This window comes from Mchenga conophoros, linkage group LG14 (assembly GCF_057382185.1).
Source record: "Mchenga conophoros isolate Kocher_MC1m ecotype Shallow Benthic linkage group LG14, M_conophoros_male_GT1.1, whole genome shotgun sequence".
NCBI lineage: Eukaryota > Metazoa > Chordata > Actinopteri > Cichliformes > Cichlidae > Mchenga > Mchenga conophoros.
The window spans coordinates 11,853,881-11,867,268 of NC_140539.1; the positions used below are offsets into that span (position 1 = coordinate 11,853,881).

At 42.2% G+C, this 13,388-nt stretch overlaps 1 protein-coding gene across 1 annotated transcript in view; it reads right to left on the reverse strand.

Moving 5' to 3' along the window:
• igsf11 (immunoglobulin superfamily member 11) overlaps positions 1-13,388 on the reverse strand; it is a 123,818-nt gene that overhangs the window by 85,613 nt on the left and 24,817 nt on the right. Inside the window, exon 2 of the mRNA XM_085245254.1 lies at positions 730-759. Within this exon, the coding sequence (XP_085101380.1) occupies positions 730-759 (30 nt within the window). The remainder of the gene's footprint in view (positions 1-729; positions 760-13,388) is intronic.

Genomic DNA, 13,388 nt, shown 5'->3' on the forward strand with positions numbered 1-13,388 from the left:
GAGGAGATAGCAGATGGTGGGGATTATTCTGGACTAAAATACTCTGTGATCTACAGAGGGAAGGCCACAGACATAAACCGTTACAGACTCCATCTGCCAGAAATAGACCAAAAAGAGCTGTGCACCATCACGATAATGATCAAATACTGCCTGGATAGCAAAATCCAAAAAACGGCTATATTTGTCATCATAAACAACACAATGACTCTGAGGACAGATAAAATGCTGATGTTCAGTTATGCTCACGCGTTTAGAGAAATCACTTGGGAGAAATGTCCTGTTGAGTGTCACAGAATCGGGCCTTTCAAAAAACTTAACAGAATTATATTTAGAAACTGAAACGGGTGATCGGCAACGACGTGAAGACCTAAAACGTGCTGCTTTCAGGTGCCTATGTGCTGGAGCATTTGTTTGTGTGTGATTATGACTGATACCATCAGCCACTAATCCACATTTTATGTTCACCGTGATTAGGACAACAGCCTGCTGAGCTATGTGCGTGCATGTGCGTGTCTGTGTGTGTGTGTGTGCAGTGAAAACAAAGGCAAACTAGTCCACAAATCTCCCAAATAATTCGGTTATATCCATCCACACACATACAAAACCTGAAAACACACAAACAGAGATACAGACTAATGCTTGCTAATCACCCAGTCTCCCCCTGTGTGCAGGAAGGGAATAAAAGAGCAAAGACAGAGATCTGGAAATAAGTTGAGCTCTTTTTTTTACCTTTTCCTGTGTGTAGATCAAACCTTGAACCTGCGGAGAGAGAGAAAAGACAATAAAGAAGGCATAATTACTGTTGTGTTTTGTGAGTGAGCATTAGTGTAGCTGAGGCAATCACACAGTGCACCATCACACTGATGAAACAGAGAAATCAACATTAGCATCTCTCTGCAGGCAGACAGAACCTGCGCCATGCTCAGTTGCTTCTTGCATCTTTTCTTGATATCCCTGCAACTGCTACTCAAGACTTTAGGTTCCTGTGGCAGCAAGTAAGCCAGTGGCATTCAAGTCTCAAATATTGTGACTTAATCTTTGTGTGCATAAGAGAGAAAATGTGTGTTTGTGCATGTGTGTTATTGGCTAATTATCTACCCTGACATGGGGGGCAGTTAATTAAATCCTTCCCCGGCAGTATGCATAAAGTAATTATTGAGCATGGATGCATATCTACAAAAAAAAAAAAAAAAAAAACATTTGCATGTGATAAACATAATGTCACATGTTCCCTGATGCAACACACACATTTAAAAGAACTTCCTTTCCAAAGAACTGAGAACATGCAGGCAATCAAACCGCAAATCAGAAATTTGTTTTTTGCATCATCTTCTCAGAAGATAATGAGCTGCTCTTCAATTCCACCTGGAAATTGAAGGTGAGCGCAATTGCACTTGACAGACCGCTAAGTTCATTGTTTCTAAGTTCATCATCACATTGAACCGGTGTTGATTTTGTTGCTCGTTGATTTTCGTTAAAGGACTGTTAAAGTTAAAGACTTCTTAATTCTTAAACCTATTATGGATTCAGTTTTTATACACCTCAAAACACCAATATGTATCCACCAACTGCGCCAGTGAAACAACACATTCCCTGCAATCACTGTGCCCCCAATTACTGCTTTCTGTTCTGAAGCTGATGGAAGAAGCCTGTCATCCAGTCGGTATGTACAACGTGCAAACAGATGCCCGCTGCATCTGCCGTCTCAGTGAAATGGTCCGGTGCTGGATTGACACGATCTGCTAAGCTGCAGTGAGTGTCTGAGATCTTTACCTTCGCTTAAAGGGCTTTGAACGCTATAATCAGTGATGAAAGCTCTTAACTGACACAACATCCTCAGAGAGAGAAGGGGGGGGGAGTGATTGCGTGTGTGCGGGGTTAACTGGGCATTTTTGTCCCTTTGCTACTTTCACGAGACTTCTCACACTTTTCAATTTCAAAGATTCACTTTCTAAGATATCTCTTCCTTTCATGCAAAACACTGCGTCATTGTCCCACACTGTAGCTGCATTCAGAGTATTTTGAAAAGAGGCAACACTGGCAGTTTCAATCTGTCCTCTGCTGAAAACCTTTGATGCTTTCAAGCTGAACAGAGAGAGACTGACCACCCAGGCTACAGGAGCCCTAGAAACAACAGGAGCTTCTGCAGCATACAAATAAGCTTAACAATCTTCTACGGATACGCACACATAAACACAATAAGATGTGTATGCTTTTCCCGTACAGGTTTATGTGTTGCTAAAAATACATATAAAAGACCTTCATGTTACAGGATTAAAGTTCTTTTACCCCTATAGGGACCCCAAAGCTAACAAGCTTTATGGCTCATATAGCAAAAACATCATGCCTGAGTACTTCTGTTTTAGTTTACCAATACAAACGTTCTGCTAAGAGCTGAGTTCTTATAATCTTGCGAACATATAGTCATGTACTTGGTCAGTAGAAAAGCACTTTACACTCTCTTCATGTGTGAAGAGATAAAAAAAAAAACCAAGCAAACAAGCGAGCAAAACAAGAAAAACGAGCACACACAGTAATAATATTTCATATTTTCTGCATGAGCAGGTGATGCAAGCAGAGGTGTGAGGCTGATGCTTCGCACGGCTGATCCTTTTCAGCTGCTGACATTCACAGGACCGTCAGCAGCATGTCTTCACACTACCTGCCACATACGGCTGGAGTGTTCTGCGCTTGGAGGCATAATCATTTCAGCAGTTGTTAAGGAGAACTCATTCAGATGGAGCAAAGGCCTGTGGCAAAATTGGAAGAGGAGGGTGGTTGGCAGTGAAAAAATGTGCTGCACATGCTGCTATGTTAACAGTTAATATTTTGCGTATCTGCACAGAACTAATGCAAATTTTGTGCAACAGTGGATGTAACAGCAGTGCGTGATCGCATCTGACTAATCGATGAATGAAAGTTCAGTGACTGACGATGCAAGGAGTGGTGTTTTGGGGTGTTTTTTGAACGAGGCAGCCAGAAACGAAGGAGCCAAAATTAAAAAATGTGATGATGCAAGCAACAGGTTGCAGATACAGATACTATATCTCCCCCTCTCTAAAGGGCATCATTCACTCTACAACAATGTGATAAGTCACTGCGTGAGTCCACTGCCAACAGTTTGAATTTAATCTCAACCTCTGAGCCACTTTACAGAGAATTTCAAACCATTACCCAAGCTCAACGATTGCCAGTGGCTGCCAAGTACCTTCAAGGGAATGTCAGTTTCCATGGTAACCACGCCACCACCAGCTGTAGACCCCATGAGTGAAAAATTCTTTAACGGCCAACCGATCACAAACCTTTCTGGAAGTTTCTCCCGAGTACTGTGTTGGCCTCTCTATCTCTAATGGACTTTTTACTCTTTGTACTGTGTGTGTCAGCTGATGCTCACTCCCAGCTTTCTTTAGTAGTTTTTCTCGGACTGAGAGGGCTCTGCGACACTAAATGGAAGGATGTACACATTTTTTAAAGTCAGTTGAGAATCAGGAAATGATATGTTCCCATCATTGTAGTTTCTTAACTTTGATCACATCAAAAATGTGTTTAACCTGTAATACAGTACTGTTTATGTTATTACCTGAAGAAAGAAGATGAAAGCACTATTGTGCTACAGTCACACTAGTTTAAACAGTGGTTGGAGACACAACCATGTTTATTGTGACCGTGTTAAATGAAGTTTTCTTGTTTGGAAACAGTTGCTTGAGAGACGGGGAACAGGTCTGTCAACTGCTGTCCTCAAAACATCTTGGGTTAGTCAAGATGGCAATAAGGTGGAACCAGTCAGTTTGCAATCAAATGGGCTCAAGTTGGCCATTACATGCAGTCTGTTTGTGATAATACACCAAACTCTGATAAATCTGCAGTCCCCAGATCTGTTGCAAATCTATTGTGATCCATCCATTTTCTTCCACTTGTCCAATTCAGGGTCACAGTGGGGATGGAGGTTATCATAGTACAAGAGCCAGGATACTCTTTGGACAGGTAGCCAGACTGTTGAAGGGCCAGCACAGAGAGACAGACAACCACTTACACTCACATTCACACCCACAGATAATTTAGAATCACCAACTAACCTAAGCCCGCTAACAGCATGTATCCGGACTGGGGAAGGAAGCCAGACCACAGAGAGAGGACTCACACGGACACGGGGAGAACATGTGAAACTCTTTAAGCAGAAATGCACATTAGCTATTTACATTCAGAAATCAGTCAGAACCTCAAATGTGAAACACACTTTCCTCTATAAGTAGTGGTGTAGTTGCTGTGAAATGGCAATTTAACTGCATTAAAATATAGGCGTGCTGTAACTTTGTTTTAATAAAATAATTTAAACAGAATCCAACCAGCTGGCAACCAGATGATGATGCAGATTAATTCTAGCATTTTATTTATTCACAAACCTTTGCCACTCTGTCTGAGAGTGATTCCAGTCAGTCTCAGTCAGACTACAACAGTTTGGGGACAGGCTGCCTCCCACCAAGCGACCTGTGGTATCCACTCAAGCTCTGGGTGACAAGTTGGTTACTTGTCACCCGAGCCATTAGAAAAGCAATGGCCTTGCTAAACAATACCAGGTAAAGCAAAGCTTTACTTGAAATTATGTGCTTAGATGCGCTGAGCAGTACTGAAGATGGAAAAACAACTTTACAACATGGGAAATAAGACCAACAACTGTAAATGCACAGGCGGGCTGAAACAAGCTCTGTAACTTTGACTGAATTATTATCACCATGTAAGTTACAAATTTACTGTTACAGTCTTCTGAAGGACTGGTGGGTCTTTACAGCATAATAAAGTAAATCGACTCAGCTCATTCTTTTTCCTCTAACACCAAACTGACACGAGTAAAATAAATCACTGTGGAGTGCCTTTAGTTTTGATTGCATTCCTGGGGACAGACTACTGGAGCAGTGAAAATAACAGTTAAGAAGACTGAGAATATTACTGCTAAGCATATGTGCACAATTAAAATGCAATTTGTTTAAATGTTTAAAGCGGATCAAAGTACATTCCCGAGAACTGGTATAAAAGTAAAGATGAGCTTCTGGTAAACTACAGCATCACATCTAATTATCACTAAACAAATGTTTCTATAGTAAAAAATATGTGTTGTTTCGCTTTTTGTGTTGTTTCCCTTATAAGCAGGGTTTACTTCTCTCTTCTGAAGACAAGGAAAGGAAGAGTACTGCTCAGTAGACACTGAAGAAATGCAGCTTCAAGCAAAACAGACATGTGCCTCCCAAAGGCAAAGCATGCTCATCTCTCCCGCTAGTGTGCGTAGCCAGGAGTTGATAACCAGGTAGAGAGGAGCCATGTTGGAGACAACATGCCCAAACAAACTCCCACAGGATGTGGAGCGCTTCTTAAAAGCAGACAAGCCGCATCTTTAAAAACACAGCTCTGGCATTGGTTCACACATGATTTCATGACCCACGGTGTTCACACCTGATTCTCTCCCCTCCTGGGTCTTAATCAAGTTGTTTGTTTCAGAAAGACTTCATTAGTTTGTTTCTTTGATTGTGTAGCTGTGAATGCCTCTGAGTGAGTGCGCGCGGACGAGCGCACACTGATTTAACATCATGAAACACACATACTGTCCTTGAGAGTGCCTCTGACAAATGTAAACAAGTAAAACTAATTTAAAAAAAAGCCCTCATGACGTCGTGATCATAGATCATTTTCTTACTGGGAATACAGGTCGGCGCAAGGCAGGCGAAAGTGGGTGTTAAGAGATGTTTTCCTTTATGGAGAATGATTTGTTTGTTTTACGTTCCAGCTCACAAGCCTCACGGGCCCTAACCTACATTACAGCACAATGACTATTAATCATTGATGCTCAGACCTTTTAATATCGCTCATATAAAATTTATCTACACGTGAACAAAACAAATGAAGAGTTGTGTTCTGAAACACTGCATATTCATTTTTTGGTGGAAAATGATCACCTGGTGATTATCAAGCCAAGTCTGGACCTAAGCAAGACATGCCTGTTTGTTCTGAGAATATAATATCGTTTCCAACTTAGCTGATGAATTTGAAAGTTACTTTATATAGTTACATTACTCTCAGACACATATCATGTCTTTTAAGGTTATTTACAGTTATGTAACTGTAATCTATAGCACTGTGCAAATGTTTTGAGCCACCCCTCATTTCTTTATGTGCTGCTTGGAAAATTAGAAATGCTCCATGAAAGAGCCTCTGCCATGTTTCACAGATGGCTGTGGACACTTACTATATAAGACCTGTTGACACTGATTTTGAGTCATTGTTTAGTTTGGCATACCTCACCTTTTTCCCTCTGTTTGCCTTCCTTACACATGGCTTTTTCGACAGCCACTCGTCCATTGAGAACATTTCTGATGAAGCATCGGTGAAACAGAAGATGGATCAGCTCAAGGGTCAAATCTCATGTTTACTGACAGGCCTTTGCTGGATTTTCCCCCCTATTTCTTAAGGGTGTGAATTCAGACACTTTTCATCAGCTTTTTAGGTCTGCCACTTCTTCTTTTGACCTCCACTGTTCCAGTTTCCTCAAATTTCTTTAAGGGCACACTGCACGCCATATCTATATGAAAGGTTTTTCTCTCATAGCTCCTTAGTAATCACCCTGTTGGTTCAAAAATACAATTTCATGCCTGCCAAACTGTGGTGTTTTTGGTATTCTTCATAGATACTACTGCTGAAGTCCACTTTAAAAATGTATAGCAGTCTAGCAGTTTGGAAGCTAAATAATAAAAAAAATGAAATGAAAGGTGGCTTGACACTTTTGCACAGTAGTGAAGCCGTGAAATGCTGACAGTTCGTTAGTTTATATGCATATCAAATTCATTTTCACAGTTTGTGCCTGCAAATCGTATTTTCAGAGTTTCTTTAGGTGTGAAGATTAAGATTGCCCTCTAACAAGTCAGTCAAACTAAAACTTTGTTCAGTCACATTAATGTTTCAAACCCTGGTGCAGCACCAGCTTCAACAAGGTTCTCAAAAATCCACTGCTCACACATTTTGGTATCAGCAGCATCAACTTCTTTCAGACTTTATTAGGTTGGATTATTAATTTCCCTTTTAACGTCAATAATATCTCAAAACCTACATATTATTTTTGTATCAGCTTGATGAACAACTTCTATGGAAACCTGAGTATCAGTGACGTGCTTTTCAGAAAAACAGTGAACACAAAAATATATTTTTAGACCAAGTCCAAACACAGCAGCTGTCTCATTTGCATTTGTGATTATCAGAGACTATTTCTCTCATGTATTTCTTTTTACCATTGACAAGAAGCCACTGTACCGTCGCTGCTCGCTGTGCGCCATCAATCTTCAAACAATCTCTAGTCTTTGCTGCAATGTACTCCATATTTGTCACTTTTGAGACAGGCCCCAATTGTGTCTCCTGGATTGGACGCTCGGTGTCCGTTTCATTTTGACGACTTTGAGATAGCCAAGCACTTCACAAGTTACAGACGTGTCTGAAGTTCAATTTAAATGACCACTGGCTAAAACAAAAAAACATGCACTGCCTGAAATCTCACATGCACACACGACAACAGAGTTTTGAGGCCTGCTGCAATGAGTGTATGAATCCCAATATAGCAAAAGTGCCTATAAGAACCAGAAGAAGAAGAACAAGAGCTTGGTAGCTCTGGTTTTAACATTTTTTTATTAAAACAAACAAAGAAGCAAACAATGTATGAAGAACCACAATGGCATGAACGCACTCCTATCGGCTCTGCTTCACTTATCATTTGCATTATTTATTATGTTTACATACTTAACTTTTCCACCATTGTTTGCCCAAGTCTATTCAAGTCAGCTACATTTAGTTACAGTACAGCTATAAGGTATGGGGTCTTCACACACCCCCATTCTCTGCTAGCCATTGGGGCGGGGGGTCTGGGAGGAGATGTTAGCTGTCCGATTGGCCTCCCTGCTGCTGCGGAGCCTGGGACGGTCTGCTTGCCTCCACCCCGGGGAGAAGGGTAACATCTCTTGGGCCTGGGTTCTGTTTCCCCCTCTGGGGGCGAGGGTACCTGGACCCGGGTATAGAGTATGTTTGGGGAGTGTGATTGTGTGTACATGTCCATTTATGTCAATCCTTACATTGGGTGAGTGCTGAGTGTTTGTATATGTGTGCATGAGGGTGGGAATGCATGTTTGTGTCTGTGTGTGCCTGTTTGTCTGTGTCTATATGTCAGGTCAGGTCTTAGACTCCACCTCTCTTGGAACTCCCAGGCCCTCCAAGGCCTATCTCCCCTCACCACACTCCCTGCCGGTGACTGATGCCCTTAGGGGTCGGTGCATTGGTGGTTCTTGGTGTCCGGGGCTGGGCACTCAGGTATGTACCGGCTCACTCCCGGTGGCTACTTGGCGGGGCCTGGCGCCTGTTGCTCGGTCAGGCCTCCTCCGGGGTGCGGGGGGCCCTCGGGCCTCCGGCCTCTGGGCCTGCGGCTCGGTTCACTCTGGCACAGCTGGCTGCCGGCAGAGCCGGCGAGCACGCCGGTGCAGCCCCCTCTAGCTTCTGCTCGGTGGCCGCTGGGTGACGCCTCGTCTGGGGATCCTCAGCCCTTCCCATGAGGGTGGCACGGATGCCCCTCCGGTGGTCCTCTTTGGGCTCTCGTGCTCTGGGAGCCTCTGGATGTCTGGGGCCTGGGTCTCCTCCATGCCTGCTTCATGCCCTGGGGGACGGGGCTATGGCTCGTTACATCCTCTTGCAGACCATTACATGTGGAAACCATTTGAATACAAGCGCGCTGATCCATACAGGTGTGCACACGGGTGTTCACTGCTCGTAGACTTAAATTACACCTTTCTTGGCTGCTACTTCAAAGCACATTGTGCGCTGTCTGTCCTGCGTGCTGCACAACAACATTGAATATTCGGTATTTACTGCTGTTTACACTTAGCTAGATTAATGCGATGGTGTTGTGTTTAGTATGTTGCTTTGTTTTTTGTTTTTTTGTTTTTTTGCTTGTTTTCTATTCTTCTCTCAACAGGTGATCCAGGAGATTTTTTTTTCTCCCCCCCTTTCTCACTGTCCCTCTCCCCTTCTGTTTTTCTTTTCCTTCCTCTTTCTTTCTCCCTTTCCTATCCCTCACTCATGTCTGTCCCGTCTGTAACATCTGAAAATAAAATATAATAAACAATAAAAACAAAGGTCGATCAAATGGACCAATACGGCAATGCCATGATGATCCATTTGGCAAAGTAAATCCATTGGGTATCCTTGTTGGTCTTCAGACAACAATTCTGATGGCTAAAGAACCAAATGGGACAGGCAAAAAAAAAAAAAGTTATAGTACAGCTAATTCGATGTGATCGTGTTTCTTTGAATGTTTCATGGGTCTTGGGGAACTATCGATCCTTGATCTCAAAATCATGCACGTTTAAAAATGGAAACCTCACAACCTCCACACTGCAAAAGCCAGTTGGTCTAGTTTTCACGTAGCGTTTCACATTGGCAATATTTTTTTCGTCAGACACATGCATCAAAGGCATTTAAAATAAAGCTCAAATATCTCATTTAAAAAAAAATGAACCACCTCAGAAATCAAAGCTCTTACAAATTCCAGATCTAAGGCCAATGCAGAATCATCATTTAATCCAGGCAGTCATTATAACTGCGGAGAAAAACGTCTCCAGAGGTCAATTAACCCGATGAGTGAACTGAGAACCCTCCAGTGGAGGCATCAAATAAGCCAATATAGCAAAGACAACACACACACACACACACACACACGAGCAGGCCAAGATAATAATGACATGACAAAGAAGCACTTGATAAACTGACACATGCTGTTTAATTCTCTCTGTCTCTGTTAAACATACTCTCTCTCACACACTGTACACATTAGCAAACAGATTGCTGTCCTTTAATCGCACGTCATCTTTTAATTGGAATAAGTGTGAAAGAAATAAAGGCAGTTAGATTGGCTCAGTCTGGCAGAGACGCCTTAGAGCACGAGTGCTGGAACGAACTTCATATATTCACATATGTTTTAATCATAAGGTCTTTTTACAGTCAGCCTGGAAGCGGAGGTAGCCAGATTATTATTTTTACATTCTCCATCAAAATCAGCCCAAAATCAGCGAAAATTTTACATGATTTACTGTTGGCTTAATTGAACAGTAGATAAAAACACTCAATCTCTGAAGAGACTAAATTATCAGATAAACCTAAATTATATACCCAAAGGTAATAGATAATAGATGTAAAACTTTAATAGTTGACATATCTCAAATACAACAATTTAATTGGCCATGCCAACAACTGATTACATAGCACTGATTTATACATTGCCTTGATTATGAGGAAGGAGGCGATAGACTGTGTCCTTAAAGAGCTGAAATCAGTCACTTTTGTGTGCTTATGATGGTCCAAGCGGTGTATTTGAGTCCTCGAATTAAGGGTTAGATTAAGGGTTCAAAAAACTTGATCAGGAAGTAGTGAAAATGTTAATTCATCTCTATTCATTCTGAAATGTGCTAAAGTTTGTGTCCTGATCAAAGAGATATAATGAATTCTATACAAAACAGCAGGCTCATGATAAATCTGTGTTTTATACCATGTAATCTATGTTAGCCATTCCTACAGTTTTCAGCTCAAACCCTTGTCACGACTGCTGTCATAATGTTGTCTAATATGCAAATCTTAGTGTGGAGATGCCTCTCCGTGATTGATCCAGAGGACAGACCATACAGATTGGCTAACTAGCTGGAGATGAATTATATGATGACACCACGATGGACTGTTTTTCACTCATCCTATGTAGGGGTGGACTGCCTTTTTGTTTGGTTATAGTTTTCTCCTGTTTTCATAGTTAGGGAGCCAAGTTGTTGTCATTTGGTTTGATTCTTTTGATTAGGTTAGTTTGGTAAATCCTCGAGATATTAGATTATTTGACACTAAAAAAGGAGCCTGACAAATTAACATGTTGTAAATCAATCATTGTCAAACTTTATCAATTGTGCGATGTGGCTGCTTGGGGTCTGACGAGGATGGATCACCCTTATTTTGTGGTCTGGCCCTAGACAGGCCATAATACCCTGAAAAAGCTTCAGATATTCAGGTCACCTATACCTGCTCAGGCCACTTCAACTCATGGTCTTTATAACACATAACACTTTAACACCAGCAGAGTCATTTTCTGGGTTGCTGCATCTGTCTACGACATGCTCATTCACAGCCTTCTCGAGGTATTATTCACCATCGCATACTTATATCTACATAATAAGTATGCGTGAGCTGCACACAATCGCTCACCGAAGTCTCAGTGTTGCTTATGCAAGCACTTTCCAACAGAATGCACACATGCATGAAGAATCATGCATCAAAAAAAACCTCCCTACACACACACTCATACAAACACACTTACACTTACATATCCCTGTCCCAGCACACACTGAAACCTTTGATTTGCGTGAGCACAGGTAGTTGTGCTCTTAGCACCTTTGGCTATTTCGGCCGTTAAATTGGTCCCAGTGAGATGTGAGAGCTCAGACCACGGGGCTGACCTCTAACTCTCCACCTATGGTGGCAAAGAGTCAGAATCGGTCGGTCCGATCAATGGCACAACAGCAGCCAGACACCCAGCTTCGATGTAGGGAGCCTCCTTGTAATGTATCAGCAGGCAGATGATGATAATGGACAAGGCCATCTGCTTGGTGGTTCTCCTCCGAGCACACGTTTGATTTTAGGGAAAATCTTTCTGTCTTTGACGCTTAAATCATCCTGGGAGCTGATTAAGGAATCAGAATTGGCTCGACTGTTTTTATTTTTTTTATATATTATTATTCTTTAAGGACCCTTGCCTCATTGCCTTTTTTGGGACACAATTAAATTGCAGATTCTATTAAAATAACTTTATTTAAACCTCACTAAAGATGACACTAGTGAAGATACAGTTGAAGCTCTGACAGTTATTGCTCATAATAACTTGTAATAAAGGTAAAAAAGCTTGGGATATACACAAGCTAAACTCAATGCAATACAAGACATGTAATGGACTGCCTTGTGCTGTGCTCAGAAGTGATAGCCTAGCTTCCTAGAAATCCTGTAGACACTGATGAGTGTCCTGCTCAAGCCACCTTTTGTCTGGGCATTGTTTATGACACATGACTACTGCTGGGCTTCCTACTGCCTCCAAAGTCAGCTGAGGACACTGATAAGACCTCACACCTGACTGCTGAGCAGGCTCTCAGACATGATGGAAGTTATATCTGGCCTGTCTGCCTGACACAAAAATAAATAAATGAAGAACGTATCTACCTGTCAATCAGCTGAGGACACAACCAGGTCCAAAGCTGAACTAAACTCATTAAAAGAGGAAGCAAAGCCGAGTCAAGAGCCACGTGTGGGAGAGTAATGCTAGGGAGTTGCACTGTCATCCACTGGTCATTCTTTTCTACACAAACTGTAATCATGAACTGATCACCATTTCCTTAATTGTTTTGTTGCTAAGGAAGAGAAAAAAACTGCAGTTGCTTCAGTGTATTTGTTTTTTGGCAGAAATAAGAATCCCCAATTTACACATGTGAACTCATACTTTATATTTGACTAATAAAAGTGTCACACAACATGACTTTGAATGATGCAGAAACAGCTGATGCAAAAACAAAACTGGACATTTAGTCATCTTTTTTAGTCACAGTTAAAAAAAAGAAAACCCAGAATGCTGCACATCATAATATAGCCTCATCATACATGAATAATCTAAAGCCAATCAGTATGAAGCCCTCCATCAGCCATTAAGTCTTTCTGAATGGAGTCTTCCAACCTCATTCCAACAGACCGATTCCTCGCCGGCTGCTGAGATGCCAGTACAGATGGACTGAATGGAGATGAGGCCAGGAGCAGTGTCTGTGGAGCTAAACTCTTGGTGAATTGTGCCAGCAAAGAACGGCGCCGCTCTGGGGCCTGGCCCATGCGTTCACTCGAGCCCTGGCAGGGAGAACAGGGGCCCCCTTGTTTGGCAGAGGCATGTTGACGGGAAACATAAAGCATTCACATGATAACGAGAGAGCGAATACATGTCGCTGCTTTCTCTCCCTCAGATACAGTACACGTCTTTACACAGGGGGGTGGGATGTGGGGGGGGTCAGCAAGTACACATATACACACACACATAAATCACACAAATCTACTGTACGCTGACACAAACACACACTGGTGCAGTCGCACAAACATGAGCCCTCCATCACAAACCCCTCAGTGTCTGGTGCAGAACGGCCTGATTGCTGGCCTCATCACCAAGGAGACCAGTATTAAGCGGGCACCTGGCAGAGACTGACTGGCATTTAGCATTTAGGACCCCACAAAGCTTTCAGGCAGAATATACAGGCCCTTTTCTCAAACGAGAGAGGGAGAGAGAGAGATTAGTCACATGG